This window comes from Podarcis bocagei (genome assembly GCF_964188305.1).
Source record: "Podarcis bocagei genome assembly, chromosome: 11".
NCBI lineage: Eukaryota > Metazoa > Chordata > Lepidosauria > Squamata > Lacertidae > Podarcis > Podarcis bocagei.
In genome coordinates this window covers 23,734,549-23,759,395 of record NC_138136.1, presented here as the reverse complement: position 1 = coordinate 23,759,395, position 24,847 = coordinate 23,734,549, and the positions used below count along the sequence as shown (strand labels likewise).

Here is a 24,847-nt window from a genome sequence, read left to right as displayed (position 1 = left end):
TCAAGCCAGTGTGGGCCACTGTCTAGTCCATCATCCTGCTCTCAAAGGGGCCAACCAAATGTCTCTAGGTCCCACAAGCAGGACCCAAACACGTGAAACTCCCTCCTTGTTTCCAGTGATAGGTAGATATCTGGTTTCCCCCCGGATTCTCCCTTTCTTCTGCACCCCTTATACTACCTCTCATGGTGGTCTGAATTATTCCCCAGTCCCCTGAAGCAGATTTTCTTTTGGGAAAAGGGGGTGCACAAAGAGCCCCAGAGAGAACGAATCTGCAAAAATTTCTTCCCTCCCTTTTCTGTTCATGGAAACCTATACCAGACTGAAGAGAGAAGGGATACAACCCAACTTTTATTTTATTGTCAGAGTACATGCAACCCAGAAGATGCCACTTCAATATGGGGTGGTTGGCCAGTTTTTTCAGTTTAGCAGAGCCAATCCTGTGAGGAAATAGTAAGGATGGGAGTTCATTGGACCACAGCATGATACATACCTGCACTGAGCAAAGATAGACTACAGTGTTTTAGTGAGCTAAAAACATCCATCCATTCCATGCCATTAAAACCGGCAGCATCAGAGTACCTGTGAGAGGTCATCTAGGGCAGTGTTTCCCAACCGGTGTTCCGCGGCACACTAGTGTGCCGTGAGATGTTGCCTGGTGTGCCGCGAGATGTTGCCTGGAGGGAGGCGGGTGAGGGTGTTTGCTTCCCGGAGGACTTGTGGGAAGCCGCCCCTTCCCTGGGCGACGCGCCGCCTCGCGACTCCGGAGTCAGTCCCGAGGGCTCTCGGAGGGACTCGCGAGCGACAGCGCGGCGGCTCTGGGGCGCGCTCAGCCGGGCCACCGTGCGCCCCCACTGCAGCTGCCCGGCGTGGAGCGCGACGTGGAGCCGGCCGGGCTTGGAGGCGCCCAGGTAGGGCCGAGCCGGGCGGGGGCGGGGAGGTCTCGGTCTGCTGTGGGCACAGGAGGGCGAGCGGGAGAGGGGGAGCCGTCGGGTCTCCTGGAAGGAAGCGAGGCGGCGGCTGAGGGAGATGCAGCCCCGTCCCCATCAACAGGCGCTCCTCGAAGTGAGGCCACAAGTCGGGGCTCGGACAGGGCCTGGAAGCAGCGGCTCCGGCTCTTGGGAGCGGAGAAGGGGACTTCGAAAGCGGCCTGGAGGAGAAAAGCCCCGATGCAGCGAGAGCGGGGAGCGTGCTGCCTTGTCCAGGCCTCCTCGCTTTGTGCCGTCCGCTGCCGGGAGCAGGACACGGGGGCTCCTCGTTCGCATGCTTTCCCGGGTGATCGGTGAGGGTTAGGGTTAGGGTCCCTCAGTCCCTCGCTTTGCTGCCTCCTCCCCCCCCCCAAAGCTTGGAGGTTCCCCGGCAAGGGGGAGGGGAAAAAACTGAAAACTTTCACTTTCGTGCGTCCCTCCCGGCGTGACGCTGCGCGCTGACGTCACGGGGCTGTAATGGTGGTGTGCCGCGAGATTTTTTTCATCAAACAAGTGTGCCTTTGCCCCAAAAAGGTTGGGAAACACTGATCTAGGGAAATGTCAGGTAAAGAGGGCATGCAGGAATGAAGGACTCGGGGCCACAGTGGGCACCATATGGAGACAAAGGAAAATAGCCTCCTTGTGGTAAGTGATGTTCCTACCCTTCAAATAACATATGCAAGCACTTATCACAGATATTGTAAATTATGGTCTTCCAGTACTTCTAAACATCATGGCCCTGGCAGGGATCATTTGCCATATGATTGCTGTTTCCAGCAGTAGTGCCATAAATGATCATAATGTACATCCACAATCTATTGAAGGCAGAGGGTATTTTTAGTTATTGATGTATGTGTGTTGTATTTCAATTAGCTCATACAAGGCTGTACATAATTGATTCTCAAAATCTTTTCCACACATGGGGGCCTTAATCTTACACAAAAGGCAAGCATGGCAAAGCAGTTAATAAAAGAATAATGCACAGGCAATGATCACACAGCTGCAAGGTACAATGGTATGCACATTCTGCAACTAACACTTAATGCAAGCCCTGTACCTCTTCAATATGTTTTTCAGCTGAAACTCCTATAATCCGTTACCATTGCACAATGCCAGCTGGGGAATACCATTGCCATCATCTGGAATTACGCTGACCTCCCTTTCCTGGTGAACTAGTACAGCATATTTTCTGATAGGGTTATTAGAATGGGTGTCAATTGCATTGATAACCATATCTAACACATCTAAAAGGCCCGAAATATTATTAGCAAACTGCCCAACACTACGAAGGCTGGGTGTGTGGAAGGAGGGCCCAATTATTGCAGGAACTGCTAAGGGCCATGCAATGTTTCTCTGTATCCTCTACCTACCAGAACACATTCTTGGTGGAGCGGTTAGACTTCCAGAAGTCTCATTTGCACTTAACGCTAAGTCTTAGGCTTATGTGCCAGCTCCATCCCCACTTCTCCTCCAGTGTGTTGATGAGGAAGAGACTGAAGCTTTCACTTCCTTTTTCAGATTAACTGCAGTTTACCATTATATCCAAATCCTAACATGTGGTTAATCTTAACAACATTTTGTTGAAACAAATCAGCTTCAGGTCTCATGGTTTGAAGATGGTTTGCATCGACAAACCATATCTAAGCCACCGTTTGTCTGGATTCAGACATCACAACAAGCTTCAGTTAATCTAAAATAGAAGGGAAAGCTCCCAAAACTCCTCATTATGGCTGTGCCGGAGGAAGTGGGAGGGATGTGAGAACAAAGCTTGCGGTGCCTTGTTCTTGCAACACTAATCCTCATTTCAACAACATGTGTGAATGCAGCCTAAATGTGTTTTCACTTGCACTGTTGTACTGCATACCCAGAGGCAACATTTCATTTCTCCCCATATGAGCACACAACATCAATTCACTTCTGTTTTTAAAAGGAGTGCTTTTGGGAACACCATTTAGATGGCCGCTAGTCATCCACCAGAGCCTCCTGACTCTGGATCCTAGGGAAAGCGGCAAGCCTTGGCCCTTTTTAACTGTGTCCCAAATTAAAACCAATTTACTTTGTCCTATATAACTCATTGTGAGCTGCTGCAAATAAAGTGTCAAAAGCACTTCCTATCTGCATGACCCCTACCCTTCTTCTGTAAATCTGGGACTGTCCCTGGAAAACAGGGACATTTGGAGGGTCTGCACTGCACCCAAGGCAAGTTAAGATCCTTCAACATCACCAGGATATTATAATCTGGTACACAGATATCTCAAGTCACTATAATGGAGGGGAAGATCTGAAAATTGGATATTTATGTATCTCTCCTTTGCAGTTACATGGCTGATTTATTATTCTTTTTCAAATGGCATTACTACCCCAAGTCAGGGTTAAAATAATGAAAACAAAACAAAAACCCAGAACCCATTTATTGAGATGTCCACCAAAATCTTTAGAGGAACAGGTTTGCTCTGTTTCACAGTTTCTAAAAATGATGCTGTGGCATTTAAAACTGAAGTTTATATTCCTACACTTTCTCCCAGAAGAGTGCTTAAAAATAGGCACACATTAGACAGTTCAACAGACCTTACTTTCCTATCACTGAATTCATCAATTGCCTGATAGCAATCGAGAACCTACAGCTCGTCCCTGAATTTTGAAGTGCTCTGTGAAAGAGAAACCCCCCCATCGCAGGGCTTCTACGTTTTATGCTGAATAGGATTCTTCTCTTTTTCAGTCCTGATAACAGACTTACCAGGTTTCTCTAGGGAACTACACCACCATGGCAGATTTTTATCATGCCCTTTTCTTCTGAAATATTTCGCTGAAAATAATTGGAACGTAATGATCCTTCAGAGGAGTCGCTAGACAAGGGGGGAAAATGAAATAATACTGAAGAATGTCATGTTGGAGACTGCATTTTCATTTTGCAGAATCTTCAGATGTCCAGTGGGAACTGTCAAAGACACGGATCAATTAATTTTCTAATCTCTTCATAATGAGCTTCTTCCTACCTCCCACCTCTTGTTTGTGTCTTCTGTAGCAAGCAATTTGATCTTTATGGGTTTGTTTTGATCATCTTCTTTCTCCCTTTCAAAACTTTCCCATTGTCTTAAAAACAGAAAACATGTTTGAGAGCAGGAGGAGGAGGGGGGAAATGTGAATTCGCCCTAATAGAATTAAGCATACTAGTAATGTCTGTTCTTTAATCCAACGGAACAATAGAGATAAACCTCTGAAGCTTGTATGTGGGGAAATTGATTTCTGCCTGTAGAGTACATGGAAAGTGTGAAGGTCATATTGACAGCCTGCCCTGCATTGCTCTTAGGGCCAGCTGTATTCATTCTGACTTCTTTCTTATCATTCCCATCAGCTCCACACATTCTGTCCCATTATTCATGGATTGCTCATACAGAATTGGTTGCAGAGGTACAGAATATTAAATGTCTTCTGATAGTTTTTCCTAGGGGCTGTAAAGTAGGTCTCTAAAACGTTCTCAAGAATGAAAGCTCCAGGAGAAGGGAGAAAGTGAAGCTATATCAGGGGTAGCAAATCTGGTGCCCTCCTGATGTTGCTGGGAACATAATTTCACTTGTCCCTGACCACTGGCCATGCTTGGTTAGGGCTTGATACAAGCTCTAGACCATTAACATCTGGAGGATACCATGTTGAAATCTAGCACTCTAGATCTGCAGCCAAAGATGGCTGGTCTGTTTTTAAATTAAGGCTCTCTTGTTTCCTTGATCTCCTTACTCCCTAAGCTACCCAAGTCACAGTCCCTCTCAATTTTGTACTGCTCACCTGTCTCTATTTCTTCTTCTTATTGGTCCTGCTAATCTTATGCAGCTCATCTGATTCTTAGGTCTGTGTTAATTTTCTCCATCCTTCCTTGCCGCCTCTTTGCTCTTTGCCCTCCCTATTGTTTCTATCCTCCCTTTTCTCCTATATTCCCATTTCTAATCCTGCTGCGCCCTTTCCTTTAACTATTCCATTTCTACACACTGCTTTCAGTTTAGAGCATGAAGGCCAACAGGAGACCCAACTGATTAATTTCTAAAATCAAAGAGTTCTGGGGTTTGTTACAGAATTTGATTCAACTGGAATTTTGCACATCCTCCCCCCCCCCCCAATAGTGAGTGCGATCGATGCTGCTGGAGTAATCAGAGAGAACACCCTGAGCCAGTGCTGAAACCTATACACAGCCAACGGCAAACAGGAATCGGTTATATATATATCCTGAATTGCATCCTGGAAGCCAATACAGAGGAACTTAATCTAGACAAAATGGAAGCACTGCTAGTGGAAGCTAGTCTATCCATGGAGGTAAATTCAATCTGTTCAATCTTTGGAGATCCTCCACCAGGTACTTTTGCAGTCTGAATTGAGGTGAGTGGCAATGGGGGAGAGAGGCTTCTTAGCTGCGATGCCTCACTTTTGGAATGTTCTCCCCAGGGAGCCTCACCTGGCACATACTTGTGGTTTTGGTTCAGCCTTGCTCTGCTTTCATAATTTGCCTGCTTCTCTGCTCAGAAGGAATTAAGTCATCTTGCGTGTCCATTTCATTTCTGTCAAACAATTGACTGATCACTCCCATAGTGATAAACTGCAACTGAGTTAAAATAAATGTATAGTAAACTACATTTACCCTCAGGTGAACTGTTGAAACTGTTAATCTCTATATAAGCACCAATAATTACTGTTTTGTTTCCTGTAGAAGGGTGGGTGGGTGTATTCCAGAAAGCACTTTAGCAGCCAATCTGCATGTTAATAAAACTTGGAGAAACATTTGTGATTAATATAAATTACGAATCCCACTTTTATGCCTGTGTGTGACAGGGACTAATTCATACAGCTTCGCTTGAGCTACCACTGTGTATTTCAAAGTGGGAGGGTTAACACTGTGCTATCTCAATCCTGCACAGTTCTGTTAACAATTTACATGTGCAACTGTGGGTGGGTGTGGGTGCATCTTAAAAACAACCTTACTTATGAGGTATTTACATATTATTTTGAAAACTGGGCAACGGGCGCTTGCCTGTGCATGCAACCTTAGCATATCAGCAGAATGCTACTAGAGTGCTTATGTTATAGGTACCAGCAGTCCCCAGTCCCCAGGCTCCCATGACATTTTAATGAGAGGGCCAGTCACCCACAAAGTGTGGCATGGCCGCACATGTATGCCACGGGGGATGCACACACTACGCCATGGCACCCTGCTGCATGCATCACACCGATGATGTTGTATGTGCATGCCAGGGGGCATGATGACATAGCACATATCCCATGGTGTGTGTGCTCACCCCGGTGATTGCACATAGCCCTGGGCACCTGCGGTCACAGGGGCAAGCCAGCGCCGTTGCATCTTGCTTATATGTGATGCCAAGGAACAGGTAAATGCCCCGAGAGTATGGTGTTTAGGCTTTCTTAAACAAACTTGCCAACAGTGGCAGCAATTGCCTACTAGGGCAGGTGGAGCGAAGAGCAGGGCAAAAAAACATGGCACCTAACAGCAGGGAGTGCTGGGTGTAAGAGGAGCCAGAAGTCACAAAAGGTAGAAATGACAGAGCACAGGCAAATCGACTGTGGTGTGGATCCAGCTAAGTCACTGTGCATATGGAACAACTCTCAGCAGCACAATAGTAGTTCTCTAACTCCAGCTCCCCACCAGTCCCTTCACTACACTCAAGTGTGCTCAGAAGTCTTGGGAGAAAGTTTTGGGGAGTGCTGGAAGATAAGAGGGGAGAATACCATTGTGCTCAGGGACGTCATTGCACGCATGCAATAATTTAGTTGGGTCCAACCCTCAGTGTTTAAGTGGTGGTAGAGGAGGAAGAGAGAAACAGCAAGGTTGGGTCCTTGGAGAGAGAAGACGGGGAGAGGCTGAGGGGAAAGAAAGCCAGGCTAGGAGTGAGGGGAGAAACAGTGAGGCTAAGGGGTAGGAGCAAGGCTAAAGGAGCTAGACTAAAGGATGGGATGGGTTGGGAGAAAGAGAGCTTTCCTGTTCTGCATTGTACAAAAACAACTCATTTTCTTGGTCCAGGCCAGGAACAACAATCAGAGCAAAATTGCATGGGTTATTTTTAAGTGATTCCAGTGGATTGGTCATGGGTGTAGGTCTGGAACAAATCACTTTATGCATATTGTTGATATCATTTCAGCCGGCATCTATTCCATATTACACAATGCATACAAGCATTTCAGCAGTTCATTCAATTAGTGCGTTATCTCAGAAACTGAATTACCTAGCGAGAACACTTCTCATCTCCACAACAAGAATGTAACAGCACTATCATTTCCCAAAACTGGTTTCATTAAAAGAATGTCTGGTTTGGCAAGTCCTCACTAAATTCTTGCAGGGTATATAATACAATACCTGTACTCACATTTCATATCCTGCCAATTCTATTATGATAAAGCAAAGGACTCCCCACAGTACAGTAATACTAACCAGTTCTAGCTATGAAATGATAAAACATCATAACTAATTTGTAGTACGAATTTAGCTAGGCTGATTACAGGATGAAATCCAGCAAATGCACTAATTAATATAAAAGGTAATGGGACCCCTGACCATTAGGTCCAGTCGTGGCCGACTCTGGGGTTGCGGTGCTCATCTCGCTTTATTGGCCAAGGGAGCCGGCATACAGTTTCCGGGTCATGTGGCCAGCATGACTAAGCTGCTTCTGGCGAACCAGAGCAGTGCACGGAAACGCCGTTTACCTTCCTGCTGGAGCGGTACCTATTTATCTACTTGCACTTTGACGTGCTTTTGAACTGCTAGGTTGGCAGGAGCAGAGACCGAGCAACGGGAGCTCACCCCATCGCGGGGATTCGAACCACCAACCTTCTGATCGGCAAGTCCTAGGCTCTGTAGTTTAACCCACAGCACCACCCGCGTCCCTCTAATTATACATCTAATCAATAAGGGCGGAGGTTTACATGTTTTCACAGAACATGCACCAGTAAGCTTAGTTTAGCATATGTTCATATATGTGCCTATGACCCCACTTTGGATGAAACTTGGCTGATTAATTTTGTGGTCAAGGTCTCGATTTTCTTACCGGTATATCTAAAATAGGCACATCTTTATATCTTGCCTAAAACTCCTGTTGCATTTGTTGGTTCTCACAACTTAAATCTAACGTTCAGGAAGAGGAAGAAAAAACTCTTTCCCCTTTGACTTTTTTATTAACCGTGGAAAGAAAACCATTCATTCATTCAGCCACAAAGGCCAAGACCTCTTACAATATACATATGAGACAATTCTCAAAGATGCACTTTAAAAGCACAGCCCATCTCCTTTCTATACACCCTGTTCCATTGCGTTAATGACACTTGAATTTTTAACAGCAGGAATCCAAATAATCTCTTTTCAATTAGTTATCTGACAGGCTTGCGGGTGGGGGGTGGGGGGAAGGACCTGCAGAAACAAATGCTAGCACTGCTTTGGTTCATATCTCCACTCTCTTGCACAGATATTTATTCAGTCCCAAATTATGCAACAGCTTTTAACACTCCCTTTGAGGGTTTTAAGAACACTACCGACATCAAAATCTATTAGACAGTGGTGATTGTTCCAGCTTTTCTTTTACAAGACTAGCACTTAATTCTTCTAATAGCAACCAGTCCTTTAATCTGCACACTAGATTAAGCAAAATTCCCTTTTAAAGGTTACCTTGTCTGTCTGTTTAATGTTTCATGAACAAAAAATACCAATAATAAAATAAAAACACACATCTATCAAACTCTTCCAATTACTCTGATTTCACTCAGAATGTCGAAAGCAATTTGGGTGAACCAGCTATCAAAGTCAGGATTCCTTGAGTCACTTGAGCAGCTCAACAGCTGTCAGGGCAGCATCCCTGTTTATGCTGATCAGATCTCCACTGAAAAGTTAAAAGGGCATCTAGCAATAAAAACAATACCCTGAAGTATTATTGGGACATTAAAAAGCTCTGAATCTAAATAAATTTCCTTAGTTAGTTTTCATTCCTAAAGGTCAATTCAGATGTTCCTATATGTGAATAAAATGGTAAACACAGTTCTCTCAGATCACAGTGGCATGAGGCCCCCGGAGGGAGAAAGTGTTCCACAAATCCAGAGGAAATTTATATTATCCCAAAAGATAACAACAGAATAGGTCCAGTTGCATTTGAGGTTCCCTTACTTGGATCACAGCCAACAAATAAATTGTTAACACACATGACTCAGGGTCAAATTAGATGCGGATGCAACAGCCATACGTCTGTCTCGTTCATTTATACAGTGGGGGGTAGCAGAGTTTATTGAGCACCTTCCCATGCTTCAGGTATCTTTCACCTATCACTTACGGTATCGCAGGTAGGGAGGGAGAAAGTGCGAGCCATAATAGTGTGATTACGTTTCAGTAAGATGGAAGTGGGAGGAGAGGATTCAGTTTTCACTTTTGACTTGTCACATGCAGAATGACTCACAGAGGAGCACCTGCTATTTAGATGCCATTTTGCAGTTTCCTAATCCATGGGATCAGGCCCATGCGTATTGGGGGGCAGCTGTCGCAGGCATCAGTGGGCTAAGCTGGCTGCGGCCTCCCCACCAGGGTGGCTGATTTTGTGTTTGAGCTTATAACTTTATTCTAACAAGACTCCTGCTCCAGGCCTCAGACAAGCTCTACATGGGCCTGGATGGCTATCTAGGACTGTTTGACTGGGAATATGGCCAGTGCTATCACTGATCAAAGAAAGAAACATGTATCCCAAGGATGAAAACAACAGCAACGGTCATTGACACAAAAATGGAACAACATTGTTTAAGATTATGCACACGCCAGCAACCCAAATAGAACCGATGGCACCTCATCCAGCCTCTTAGTTTTGTGTTTAGTTCAACAAGTTGGCAATCTAGAACCAAATTACGAGCCTATAACCTCTGAAACAAACAACTGCTTACCAAAGAGTTCTGCGTCTTAAAAAGACATGCCAGTAACTCAAAAAAGTATGTACCGATTCATAATCTTGTACATTCAAATAAATGTGATAAGAAGGCAAAAAAATCCATCACAACTTCCTTGAGGTTTTTGACATTTAACTGTTAGATAATGCAGTGAATTTAACAGTCAGTAAGTTTCCAATGATACGTACAAGTTCAAACTTATTTGCAACAAATAACCTAATGTTTGTTTAATCCTTTAAAAATCTGTTCTTTTGGGGAATATTTACTGGAAACCACCGAATAGTTCATACTACAAAGATGTAGTTCAATCATATACAAGAATTACACAGATATGCTGTAGAATATGTGATCCAGTGATATTTTGCAGTGCGTGGAAAATGTTTTTTTAAGACTTTAAGATTCTGAAATATGGCTAAAAAATAAAATCTCACCAACTGGAATGCCAAAATGCTGCTGCTAAAAATATATCATTGCATTCCTAATTTTGTGCTATTTTACCTTTCATTAAAAAAAGTAACTGCAGCTTAGATAAAGAGCATAAAACTCTTGATATTTCAAAGTACTATGAAACAATTACGTTAATGGGAACCATTGACAGTTAAATGATTCTACTAAATGAATGTTATAGAAAACACAATGACTTTTTTAAAAAGGAAAAATATTGAATTTAACCACAAATTAGAAAAAAGGTGTTACAAGCACTAGGGTGCATTTTTAGTATTAATTCAAACGGCAGCGAAGTGCTGCTTATATAGTTCAACGGATTCTGCATTTTCTAATAAGCAAGTTAGTACATAGCAATGAGATTCTTTTTATCCTACTTCCCTATGAAAGGTCTTGCTGCTGCCTGGGAGTGCACTGCTGCCACACTGGGTAAAGAAACCCTTTCCCAGAGAGAGGACATCAACTGGGACAGGGCTGGTGCTCAACAGCTATTCCTGATATTTTGAAGCACTTGAGTTTGTACTGAACTGCATTAATTGTTTAAATGAATCGGTTCGTTTTTAGCCTTCTTTACATCGTTTATAATATTCATACAGTGATTGGAATGTCTGCTAATTTTTGATGCAATTGTTATTAGTGCGAGCTGCTGTTAGCTCAACTTTTGTTGTTGGAAAACAGAATACAAATATTATAAATTAAAAATCAAATGGTGGTTTTGACTAAACAGTTTGTACATGCACCCTGCAATCCTGTGGTTTTGGGGAGGGAGTCCCAGAGCCCACAGGACAGAGCACATTTTTCTCTGTGTGGGTCGAGATAAATCTGCCCTCAGAGATGGAGCATCAAGTAATATTTTTAAAACCCCTTAAAGGATTTGGCAGACTTAACCTGCTCAAGAAATTTCCCTGCAAATTTCAAACACTTGAGTGAAAAGGCAGGGGAGGAAAACCAGATATCCATCTCTAGAGTTCTAATTATGGTCAATAGAGGTAGAACTGAGCTTTGAATTTAACAGATCAGAATTGGACCCAAATAATGAATCAAATCAGAATAATACAGAGCAGATCTTAAAACAGATGAGGCTGCTTCCAGACGCTACATATACAAGAGGAGCTTTTTGGTTGCTGCACACGCCCAGTTATACCTCACTTTAAATTTCCTTGGCTAGTTTAATTGTTCGTTAGAACTTTCAAGCAGCAAAGTTCACAATAATACCTAACCTATTGCTCACTGCAGTGAGATATAGTTCTGCATCCCTTTAGAGACACAAACTCTCCAAAGTCATGGGGGATGTTTGCATAAGTGAGATCGGTACCATATGATGTAAATTAATTCATTTCACAACCATCTCCACTTGACTGGGATTCCTTTCGTATTTACTAACAGGATATGAACCAGAGTTTAGTTCTGACATGTTTTCACATGACACATCTCCGAAAGTAAGCAGTGAAACAATTCAACTGTTACTGTTCCAATTTATTTTCATTACGCTTTGGCACGTGGAGAGAGTGTAAGATTGAGAGCGAGCACACAAAAGTACAAAGAGGTACGTTTTCTTGCGATGCCTGGTTGCTTAAGTAGAAGAAGCATTCATGTATTTCAGCAAGAATGAATTTCCCTATTTATTTTTAAGAAACATGAGACTGAAGGCATAAAGTAAAAGAATAGATGCTACCAGTTTAGTGAGATAATGGTTTCACCGAGGAAATAACAGCTGGAAAAAAATGGCTACTGCAATGCTGAAACTAATTGTAAATTATTGGACTCTAGATGTGCAAGGTAAAGGAAAGGAGCTCTATGCTAAAGAAGAGCTCATTTCATTACTTTCGTATGCAGCTAAAAGGCTGATGCTTTTTCTGGGATTTGTTTCTCCCACGGCATCACCTAAAGGCCATAGCAGGCTTCAAATCTCCTTGGGGGGGGGGAGTGCCTTGATAGTGAGGGAGAGTGTGCTTGTTTAAACGATACAGGTGTGTGAATTCCTTCATAACTACAGTGGTGCCCCGCAAGACGAATGCCTCGCAAGGCAAAAAACTCGCTAGACGAAAGGGTTTTCCGTTTTTGCGTTGCTTCACTAGACAAATTTCCCTATGGGCTTGCTTTGCAAGACGAAAACGTCTTGCGCTTTTTTACGTCTTGCCGCTTGAAGAGGCGCAGTTGCGACGGACCGTGCTTCGCAAGACGAAAAACATCGCAAGACAAAAAGACTCGCGGAACGAATTCTTGTCGTCTTGCGAGGCACCACTGTATTTGCTTGAAAACCTGCTCCCAATGCATTTTGCATCCCCACACATGCTCAAAGAAACAGCTGTTCTGAGTAAAAAGTCTCCTTGACTTGGTGAAGATTGCCATTTATCTCGAGACATTACTATGCTCAATAATGCTGGACTGTGGTATTTGCAGATATAGCATTTGGAACATTTCTTCACTGATGACCATTTTTGTGTCGCCAAGGACATTGCAACAGCTTCTTTGAAAAAATGAAAGAATCTTGCATATCTGAAGTGGATAGTCTGTTACTATACACTTTCTGCAATGACACTTTGCACGTCTCCAAACTGAGAAGCAGCTCAAATGAACATAATGAGGTTGCGTTCACAAGAACATTAATACTTAAGTTTACAAATGTACTCTGCACTTTTAGCAGCATCTCCTGCTCCGTTTACAAATAATAATATGAAGTAAAGAACCATCAAAGGGGAGTCATACTGACATTTCTTCACTGTTACAAGCATAGAGTTCACTCTACATCAATCCATCAAAATGAGTGTAGCTACTATTCTATTGAATCAACAAATGTTTGGGGACATCTCTTTGCACCTGAATGCGAACCTTATAAATGAAAAACATTGCAATAATGATATTGTTATTTAAATGCCTGTGAACCAGATTGTATGTGGAAGTAAGAGAAGTTCTCTTGAATAACCTCAATGGTGTTGCTTTATTTCACATGAATGCAGCTGGATATGCAGTTTCATGTGGGGAAAGGCAGACATATTTTATATCTCATTTTTATTCCCATACTCCTGATGATTTTATCTAGGGATCCCAAGATCTATAAGTATATACTCAAGACACATCTGTAGCACATACAGACTGGCCTTTTGCATAAGTGAAAAACTGCCATGGTTTCCTCCAGCTGCTATACAACATTTTATAAATCTCCAAATACTCACAGATGTAGAAATATTCCCGGCCTGGCCTGAACTCAAATCCTAATGAGAACGGAGTGAAGAGTTGAAATTTTTCTGAGAACTTCAATGGTCCATTCGGAGAGTGAGGCCGATTGCACTCCCACCTCTTGAATCCTTTTGAAGTGTGATCACAGGAACTGTAGCCATCAAAGTTCACCATGTAAAGGATGTAGCGTTCAGTCTTATCTTCTGACACTGAATCTTCATAATGAGGACAGAATACATCCAAATAGTCATTGATGCAGACATCAATATGGTAGTCACCCCGCTGGAATCTAAAAGGAAAAACAAAACAAAACCAGTTCAGGAAATCTTCATGACAAAAAAATTACTTAAAGTCACAAAAAATAACATCTTGATCTGGATTCACTCTCTCAGAAAAAGCCCTTCACAAGGACTTCCACTTGTGCAATGGGGCTTTCCCATCCCCTGTATTGGCTCCGTGTTTGTGTTTCATGAGAACCCCCAGGAGGAGCACACAAGGGAGAGGAGAATTGTTCCATCAGACAACCTGTTATGTCTGCGTAGATGGAACCTTTGTAACAGTGCAATGTTGAATACTGCCCTTGGGGTATTTCCTTTGTCAAAAGCATGGGAAATAGCTCAAGAAATATTTCAAGCCATAAGTTTGCACTCAGTGCCCTTTAACTGAAGGGCCACAACCAGTTCCTGTTAGGATTGTCCTACTCTCCTGTAGGATCCTGGCAGAGACACATGCCTGACTGGCATAGTATCAAGAGGCATCAGCACACTTAGGGATCCACAGACTATTCGCAGTTTGCGTAGCAGAACTCAGTAGCACAGCATTTTGGCTAATCTACTTTATTTACATATAATACACTTGGAGCATTCTGACTTAGCTCCTTCCTCTTTCTCATCAGACAGCAAAGAGAGAAAGAACAAAGGACAATAGTCCCACTTCACGAACACAGTAACATAAACATCCTGTCTCCGTCACTTCCCACACTGTGGAATGAAAACATACACCGCCATGTGACAGACAACAATCCCATGACTGCAAACACAGAGCAAGACTCCTAACAGTTCTTGTTTGTATCCTTTGCCCTACAATTGCCTCCGGATCAATATATTCTATATGGGGGGAGGGGGACTGTGAGAGAAACTCTGTTTCATCTCTCTTTATTAAAGAAAAAAACCAGAAATGCTATACATACTTTCATACAGCACAGACACCAAATGGGAGATATCACTTCTGTACCACAACCAAATCCCATTACAGGCACATACATTCATCTTTGCTTTCTCTTTGCTGCTGGCAACATTTAGTCAAGATCCAAGAAAGCAAAGTATACCTTTGAAATATTTTTGAAAAGCAATGTTACTCCACTGCCAAAGTGCATAGAAGAGATACCGCTGCTCAGATAAAAGAATTCTAGACTATGAATTATCAGCACTCACCTGACAGTTTGGAATGAGAGCCAGATGAGAAAGGTAGTACAAGGCACTTTCACTGATGCGCTTTTATTATCAGCATTGGTAAGCAGTATTAGCTGCAGCAGTAGTGAGGCTGTTTTTACTGTCATTGTAATAGAAGTGCAGGAGCTTAGTGCCAGGTAGGGCCAACATATTTCTCGCCCAACTCTCAGCTGCGTACTGCAGGTGGGAGTTGTATGCACTGCATATGGAAGCTTGCCAGTCACCTGAGAGAGTCACTTTCACACACAGCCCAGACGCAGCAATTTAGTCCCACTGAGTCCTCTCTACCTACTACTCTCTACTCACAGGAGTGCATCTTTACAGCAGAACACTCTTGGAACATGAATCAAACATACATTCACTGCAAAGGTTAGAGACGGTCCATGAGGTAACTGTGCCCCTGAAGGACCAAGTGTGCAGCCTGAGAGTCATTTTGGATTCACAGATGTCCATGGAGGTCAGTTGTGTTTCCAGGGCAGCTGTCGACCGGCTCCATCTGGTATGCCAGCTGACACCCTACCTGCTTGCGCACTGTCTTGCCAGAGTGCTCTGGTTATTTCCTGCTTGGGCCACTGCAATGCACTCTACGTGGGGCTACCTTTGAAGGTGACATGGAAACTACAACTAATCCAGAATGTGACAGTTGGGCTGGTGACTGGGAGCAGCCACCGGGACCATATAACACCAGTCCTAAATGATCTACACTGGCTCCTAGTACGTTTCTGAGCACAATTCAAAGTGTTGGTGCTGACCTTTAAAGCCCTAAATGGCCTCAGTCCTGTATATCTGAAGGAGTGTCTCCAGCCCTATCATTCAGCCCAGACACTGAGGTCCAGCTCCAAAGGCTTTCTGACAGTTCCCTCACTGTGAGAAGTGAACTTACAGGCAGCCAGGCAGAGGGCCTTATCAGTAGTAGTGCCCACCCTGTGGAACACCCTCCTATCAGATGTCAAGGAGATAAATAACTACATAACTTTTAGAAGACATCTGAAGGCATTCCTGTATCAGGAAGGTTTTTGTATTTGATGTTTTATTCTGTTGGAAACCGCCCAGAATGGCTTGGGCAACCCAGCCAGATGGGAAAGGTTTGAATGAATTAGTAGTAGTGGTAATATCATCAGTGAAAGCTTTATTTTCACAGGTATCGTATAATGTGGACATCTGTTAGCAGGAATATAAAGTTAACACAAGCTGTCTTGTGAAATAGTGGCTCTAGACCACACTGTATACCTGCAGCATATATACTTCCACAGGGACGTGGGTGGCGCTGTGGTCTAAACCGCTGAGCCTCTTGGGCTTGCTGATCGGAAGGTCAGCAGTTCAAATCTATGCAACGGCGTGAGATCCCATTACTCTGTCCCAGCTTCTGCCAACTTAACCATCCAGGGGTCCTTTACCCTTTTACCTTATAGTTCCACAGAGACAAGCATCGACTTCTACCAGCTATTCTTTCCACGCTGTACTTATTCTTACCACCACATTATCCCTACCTATGGCTTCTATTCCTCGACAGCAGCCACTGTAAAGTGCAGAGATAGTAATAAAGATACCGTGACATATTTAACTATAATGTCCCTTTTCACCTGAGGCACATATTTTAAGCACCTGATGGACCTGAAATCTGCCAACTAGATACTTCCATCCAATTTAGGGCGGTGAGGCGGGGGGGAAGCAATGATCATTGGGTCTTCTCCAAGGATATATTCAGAGCAATCTATTCATCTCCTACAATCATTTAGCTACCATAAAATAGGTTTTTAACAAAGGAGAAATTGTGTTTAGTGTACGAACAAAAGCCTGCTAAATCTAATTCTGGCCAGTGCACATCACCACATGGTTTTCTCTTGAAACCCAGTAAAGGGACTTTATTTCAGAACTCATATCTGCCATAACCACTAAGGCAAAGTAGATGAGGGATTTCCATGACTGGAATTCCTAGGGCCTATTTCTTTGACAAAAAGCAGCAATGAAGATTCCTGATACTGGACAGGGCTGCTGTATAACAGAGAAGGAATTAAAAACCTTTCTTCCTGTGATTTCACCCCACTGAAAATTCTAATCCCTGGAGCTATTTGCCCTCTGTGTTCCCTTGAATTTTGCAAAAGGGGAATTAAAGCAGGTTTGTTGGAGGAATGATAAATTTCAGAAAGAAGATCAGGACCTCTCATATTATGAGTTAATCAAAGCAATATTTAGAAGGGGCTATGTACCTACTCAAGGCTGAGAAGAAAGAGGCAACTTATTCCCATCCTTATTTGGATATTTGTATTAAGTGTGTGTAAGTACTAAAGTGGATGGCTACTAATTAAAGCTATTTGCTAGAGAGCTTATACATTTTATATTTCATTTTATTAGTATCAGGCAATTTTAAATTCTTGCCAAAAACCCAGACTATTTAAATCATATCTGAAACTTGAATACAGTGGTACCTCGGGTTACATATGCTTCAGGTTACATAGGCTTCAGGTTACAGACTCCGCTAACCCAGAAATAGTGCTTCAGGTTAAGAACTTTGCTTCAGGATGAGAACAGAAATTGTGCTCCGGAGGCACGGCAGCAGCAGGAGGCTCCATTAGCTAAAGTGGTGCTTCAGGTTAAGAACAGTTTCAGGTTAAGTAAGGACCTCCGGAACGAATTAAGTACAGTGGTACCTCGCAAGACGAATGCCTCGCAAACCCCAACCTGAATTCAAAGGAAATATTTTTAACTTTCAGAGACTACATTTAAGGTATGCTATAAGAAAAATAGCCAGCTATCAGAATGAGATGAATGTTTCAGTTCAAAACTAATTTACCTGCTCTAAACCAAGACTGAAAAGTGCAACAGTGTAGGAAAGAAGAAATTAGTTTACAAACATGTTTGAGAATATGATTAAAAAAGCAGGCTATAGAGCTCCTTCCTCACATTTTGCTAGAATGCAATCCGTATGCTCCTCTACACAGTATTCACAGAGGCTACAGATTTCCCTGGTTTTGTCATTTAAGTCCCAGTCTTGTAGATCCCCCTAAACAGTATGCAAATGAGTCCCCAAATGTCACTAGGTTGGGCAACTAACTTCTTACACGTCTACTCCATGTAGAAAGCTCAGAATACACACACCTACTCAAAGCTAGCTGAGACTATAATGTAAGGAAGGAATAAGTCAGTCTTTTCTTCAAAATGAATAGGCTAGAGAGCTAAAATAAAATTCCTGAACCACAAGTGTTTCCCCCCACTCCAAATAATGCATTTTGCCTCCTTACATTATCAGTTACATACAAGAAAACACACTGCTATTCTTCAACCACAATTAACCTTTACATTCAGTCAGGTGACGTTCATACAGTGTCATGGAAACTTGCACGCTACTGAGTTAGATAATAGGCAGTAAAGCTCTAAAAAGGCATGGCAAAGCCTGAGACAGTTAAGTAGCTCCTCAGCCAAGGCACCTCTGCAGCAAGCAAATAAGAATTCATATTGATTCCAGGCCAGCAAAGATTGGTTCAGATCATCAGATGTAAGGATACTTGCTTCTCAGACATCTCCTATTTGTTTCAGCTGCAGGAATGCTGAATATGGGGGGCTGACACTTTCAACCAAAGAAATACTCAAGACTGACAAACTGTTTTGAAATTAATTCCTGTGCTCTGGTGTTTATCCATCATTACAAAATGCAGGCACGGCTCGTACCATGTGCATTTTTTCATAATTGTAATTCTGAAGCATATGCGAGTCTTGTCTTGAATCTAATAAACTTTGTTGGCTATGGCTATAAGAGGTTTGCTTAACTAGATATTTAGAATGCAGTAGCATTTTTTGCATGTTGCTCTCTCTTTCACTTCCCTCCGTTAAAAAAAATAAACAGTATAAAATCCTGGCATAAAAAATAGCACCACTGACACTAATTGCCCATTATCATATAGATGGATAAAGAACGGCAATAGCTTCTGCTTGTGGCTTGTCCCATACAAAGAATATATATTAGTCATATTCTGTGTTTTAAGGTGCATATGCTAGCAGCAGCACCTCTGCTTCAAACTGCTCTCTATTTTCAGATATCATGGAAGAGTTTTCTTTACAGAGAAGGGAAAATCCTCCTGTTTAAACACAAGCACATTATAAGTATTAGGATGGCATTCTTCCTCAGATCTCAGAATGTTCAGACTGACAAATCAGGTAAGTGATTATTCACATTTGAGTTGGGTAACAATACTTTCGCCCCTGGGGGTGTCAACTTGAATAAAATATTGGGGGAGCCCAGGTAAGGCCCCACACACATAAGTGATCACATGACATGGCATACGCACACACACAAACACACACACACACACACACATTTGAATAGCAATGCCCATTAATTTTTAAGGGGGACCCCCCCAAAATATTTTATAGGGGGGCAAAGGGACCTTGGCCCCTAGGAGTTGACTCCTATGTCTCGTCCTAACATTGCTAATTTAATTAACAGCTGTCGTGTGAAAAATTTATTACAATATACAGTTGCACAATTACACTGGGCAACAATTTTTTACTTTTTGAATGTTGTCTAGATTTCTACAACTGATTTAGGGTATTTTTGCACTGCTGAATCAGGAAATGGCATCCAGGTCAGGTCAGGTTTACTGTAAACTGAATGGTGGGCATTGATAAAGGTAAGTACACGTAAATTGCATGTTGCTTCACCATTTTTCAAACTTCAGGGCTAGAACTTCCGTTTCTTGGAACTCCTGGAATGCTCAGTGGCAGGGAGGTCTCTCTTTAGAGTCCAACAGTAGTCAGCCATCATGACTGCGTCCCAGCGACCCTGATACCTGGTCTCCATCTCTCTCATGTCCTGATGGAATCTCTTCCCCTGCCCGTCACTCATTGAACCCAGGTTCTCAGGAAACCGGTCCATATGTGAAAATAAGTAGTGCATCTTGATGCTCATGTTGCAGCCCAGGTTTCTGAAAGCAGTCAGCATGTTGTTGACAAGTTCTGTGTAATTTCTGGCCTTATTGTTGCCAAGAAAGTTCTTCACTACCAGAACAAATGCCTTCCACGCTTCCAGTTCCACTTCGTTCATTGAGTTTCCGAACTCTGGATCTCTGATGAGCTGACGGATTTGAGGACCTTCAAAGATGCCAGCTTTCAATTTCTCCATGGTCAATCCTGGAAAAGCCTGGCACAAGTAAGTGAAGCAGTCACCATCCTTGTCCAGAGCCTTGGTGAACTGCTTGATTAAGCCGAGCTTGATGTGCAGCAGTGGGAAGACTATTCTGTCTCTGTCCACCAGAGGGTCGTTGATGACATTCCTTTCTTTGCAAGGCACCAATTCCTCCCGCACAGGCCAGTCCTTCTTCGTGTAATGCTGAGCACGGTCCCTACTATCCCACATGCACAGAAAACATGGGTACTTGGTGAAGCCAGACTGTTGTCCCAACAAAAAGTTCACCATCTTCAGGTCAACACAAATAAATTACTTATGCTGATCATAACCAATTTTCTCCAGCACATACTTCACCACTTCATAGTTCTCCTTCAGTGTACTCGCGTGAGCCAGGGGTATAGAGGCAAACTGGTTGCCGTTGTGTAGCAGAACACATTTCAGTGATCGCTTGCTGCTGTCAATGAACAGTCTCCAATCTTTGGGTTCGTACTGTGGCACTCCAAGCTTGAGCAGAAGCTGCGCAATATCTGCACAGTACACCACGTCCTTCTCTTCCGAGAAAAAACAGAGGTACTCTTGATGCCTGTTGTGGAAGAAGCTGATGCGAGCACTGTCAGAGAGGAGGTTTTTCCCCTTCAATCTGGATGCCAACAGTTCGGCAGAGTCCTTTGACAAGCTGAGGTTGCAAACTAGATCATTCAACTCCTTTTGGGAAAATGGATGTGGAGCATCATCTTCAAGAACCACTTCTTCTTCTTGATGTCCTTCAACACTGGAGGCATCTTTGTCACTAATGTCAGGAAGTTCTCCGAAGACAGGCACTGGAATTTCCTCACAATGAGCTACAGGACGACGTGCTGATTGAAGATCAGGATACTTGAGGCTGCTCCGGTTCTTTCTGTTGATCCCAGCCACACCAATTTATGGAAGATTTTGAGATTTTATGACTTCAAACTGATCCCTTTTCGACATAATCACCCAGACCTATCGGACCTGAATACTTCTTCTCATTAAAATAATCATTTCCAATCAAAACAATTATTCGACATGGCATTTTACCCCCACCAACTTCTTCTAAAATGTTCCACACAAGCGTACATGTGAACAAAAACGTAAAAAAACGACATGTGGCCATAGCTCAAAAACTTGACCTGATTGAGCAAAACCAATGTGATTTTTGGATTCAGCGCATCAGATTTGTCCTAAATCAACTGAAAAAACGCAGACAACAAATTTGTTGTTGACCAGTGTTATATATCTTACTTAAAGAAGTTTTTTATATTAAACTTACAAGCCTATCATAAAACACTGAAGGCTGTGTCCAACAATGCCACCTGTGGAAATTGCCAAAAACTGGTTTATTCTCCCTTACTGTCAGCTGAACAAGACTATTAGATGCACTCCTAGGATTATGTTTAAATGCATTTCATATATAAACCTACATAAAGTGCTGAATCCAAACCCTTGGATGGCAGTGATGGGATTAATAGTGTGCTGTGGATACCACCACATCCACAACACTACTGCTCATACCTTCCAAGGTGGAAGGTTGGGCAGAGGAAGGAGCGGAATTCTCTTTGCTGTGCCAATGAAAAGGCTCAGATGGGGCCTGTTGCCTGCATGTGATGGCTGCACAACATAGCTGTCAACTTTTCCCTCTTCTTGCAAGGAATCCTATTCGGAATAAGGGAATTTCCCTTTAAAAAAGGGAAACGTTGACAGCTATGCTGCACAGGATCCAGCAGGTCCTGTCCTGGTTCAATCCTACCCCCTTCCTCCAAAATGCCCTATTTTAGAAGTCCCCACTATCTATCATAAGCAGTAATGTCTGTCCACTATTTGTCTGGGCAGGGGGCATCTCTGCCTCAACCAAATCCACTGTAGTACAGCATTGCTCTGCAAACCACCCATCTCGTAGCTTAGTTAACAGACTGCCAGTGGTTTATAGATTACTTGAGGAGTATATGAATTCAAACCCATAAGTCAGCCAACGTTCAAGATACACCCAAATACCACCCAATGTGAGCTCTCAACAGAAGAATCATCACTCCATTATTCTTTTGAACAGCTCAATACATTCATTTTCGTTTTTCTCAATGCGCTCTCCCACATAATGATTTAAAAAGCTAGAGGTTAGTAATTAAGCTTGCTGGAGGATAAAACAATTTATTTAAAGATATTGCAAAAATAGTGCTTGCGTCTATCATTTGGATGCTGAGAATTTATACAAAAGCACTATTTCAGAAATACCCATAAACAAGCTCCTTTAAAGAAATCATGCCCCTTTTGTCAGAATTGCCATGCCTCCCAATAAACTGTTCACAGGCAGTGCTGAAAACATCATTGATTCCAACTCAAAGAACAACGGAATAATCAGACAAAGTATTAATTTCAGTTCTATTCACTTTTTTTAAAAAAGCAATGCATTATTCTAGTTGCAGAAGGCAGCATATTGGAAAGGTTCCATTTTGTTACTTAAAAAAATAATAATCAAGTAGGACAAAACGAATAAATTAGGGTAGTGAAGTACCAGGATGATGACCATTGTTAGATCGTCTGTTTTATGTCCCAATGTAGTTAAGAATGTCTTGTACCTTCTTGTTAACACGCATTGAATCCCAACTTGGAAGAAAGGCAGGATATAAAGTAATAATAAGACCTCTACAATAACAGTACTAAAAAGTCACGCTCAGGCCAGGAAAGCACGGAGACAGAGGGAAAGTTTTTCTTTTTATCATTAAGTCCTCTCTATTCAATTACTATTTATCTGGGTAATTAAACACTGGGAAAGGATGCCAGGCTAATTGTTAGATTATGATAATTACCTGTCTCTGCTGTGCTGCAATGATCAAAATAAAACATGGATACGGGCATAGAGCTGCGGCTGCTCTGTAATCGTCAGGCTTCCATGGGAAACCAGGCCGTTTATTACTTGTTCATTACAAAATCAGGCAGAGCAACTTATCATTTGTAACTTCTCTCATCCACCCCCCCTTCACTTGCTCTGCTGGAACAAAACTCCCAAAAGGTTGCGCCAAAGCTGTTGTCTCTGATTGGCCCACTTCCATCACAATTACACAGTTGAGCAGAATCAGGTCCCTGTACTTGAGAGACTTCATCAGACCTGAAATTACTGCCTTATAATAGACTGCAGCGACCTATCACATTTTCAGGAACAGCCAAGACTATCTTGCTACCCAATTTCCATTGTGCCAACGAGTCAAAGATCTAGCTTCACCCTCTTATTCCTATTGTAACCCTGCACTGGCACCTGAATGCTTCAAATTAGTTGGATCATATAAGTGGGATGCAATCAGCAACAATGGAAGGGTGGAGGGGCGGGTAAACAGTAATGATTTATTGCTGAAAATGAGCACTAAGATCCCTTTCTATCTCAGTTCATAGAAACCAGTCTAAAGATGAATCGGCTTCTGCTATGATCACCAAGCTTTTAAGGAGTTAAATAAAATCCACTTCATCTTATCAAAACTTCAATCCAGCTTCTTCTTCTTTTTAGAATACTGAAATATAAAACACAAGGGACACTCTATGGAACAATGTGCACAGAGTAGCATGCACAAAAGTGGGGTGCCATTGCCTGCTGACCCTTTCCATAATAGTGGGCCTCTCATACACATTGCAGTGCACAAAGTAGGGCCAGGAATAGCCCTGATTTTAAAAGCTACCCCTAACTGCTCATAGGAAATGCTACCAGAAACCATTCCTACTACAGTAATACAAAATGTCTACAAAAACAACAACAACAAAGGGTTGCTTCATTTTCATACCCAACAATTAAAAAACAACAACCTGCCAATGCTGGGCAGTCAACCAAAGTCTGCCTACTCTATCTACTAGGCAGACTGATTAAAGCTGGGCAGCCTTAATTTTATGCATGTCTCTGCCTGCAAGAAATATGCCAATAATGCAGGAGCATCCTCTGTATATTTCGAACCAAGAGACACCTGTATTATCCTTTCTTGCACTGTATTTAAAGACAGAATCAATTGAAGAAGAGCAGCAACTCATAAATGTTAACTCATAAATAAGAGCCCTGGGTTTGAACAGAACAATAATGATCAACAGTGGTGACAGAATCATGGGTGGGTGCAATAGCTACTGGAAAGCTTTTAACATGCTATGTCCTTTTCTCATCAAAACCAAGCTACACTGCGTGAAAGGACATGCAAACGAAAAAAATTAAGCTAAGTATAATGATTTTTAATGTAGTTATTTATCAAAAGGTGCAAGCTTGTTTATTGAATTATCTGTGGTTCAATTCCATACCTATAACTTTTCGTACAGCTGTATCACAGCCAAACACCGCAGAAAGCAATATACATAAAGAGATAATGTAAGCATAAAAAATTACTCTTTCCATAACACACCACAAAAACAGTCAACATTTACTTCCCATCTATAAATCTAGCCACTTCAGTACCAACTGGTCAAATACGGGAACACTTTTATGCACTTAACACTCTTATCTTCTCATGAACATCCCTTCTCTCCCTTTCCTCTCTTCTTTTGATCAAACGGTACTTTCCAGAAGAATGTACAAGAAAGGCAACCGCTCTTCAATGTAAACACACATAAGCCACCTCTTGATCTTTGGGACTTCTTGTCCCATCCTTAAGAAGTGTGTGCTTGTCCAGGCCGCGGGGCTTCAGGAGAATAGTTGTGCCAAGGCAGATGGATGATAAAGCAAGAGGGCAATCAGGGGCACATTCATGCTGTGTGACATGTCAGAGCATCGATTCCAAGGAGAT

At 42.5% G+C, this 24,847-nt stretch overlaps 1 protein-coding gene across 4 annotated transcripts in view; it reads right to left on the bottom strand.

Annotated features, from left to right (window-relative positions):
* EFNA5 (ephrin A5) overlaps window positions 1-24,847 on the bottom strand; it is a 225,319-nt gene that overhangs the window by 30,175 nt on the left and 170,297 nt on the right. For all 4 annotated transcript variants that reach the window (XM_081213874.1, XM_081213873.1, XM_081213871.1 and 1 more), the window contains exon 2: window positions 13,499-13,791. In XM_081213874.1, the coding sequence (XP_081070000.1) occupies window positions 13,499-13,791 (293 nt within the window). The remainder of the gene's footprint in view (window positions 1-13,498; window positions 13,792-24,847) is intronic.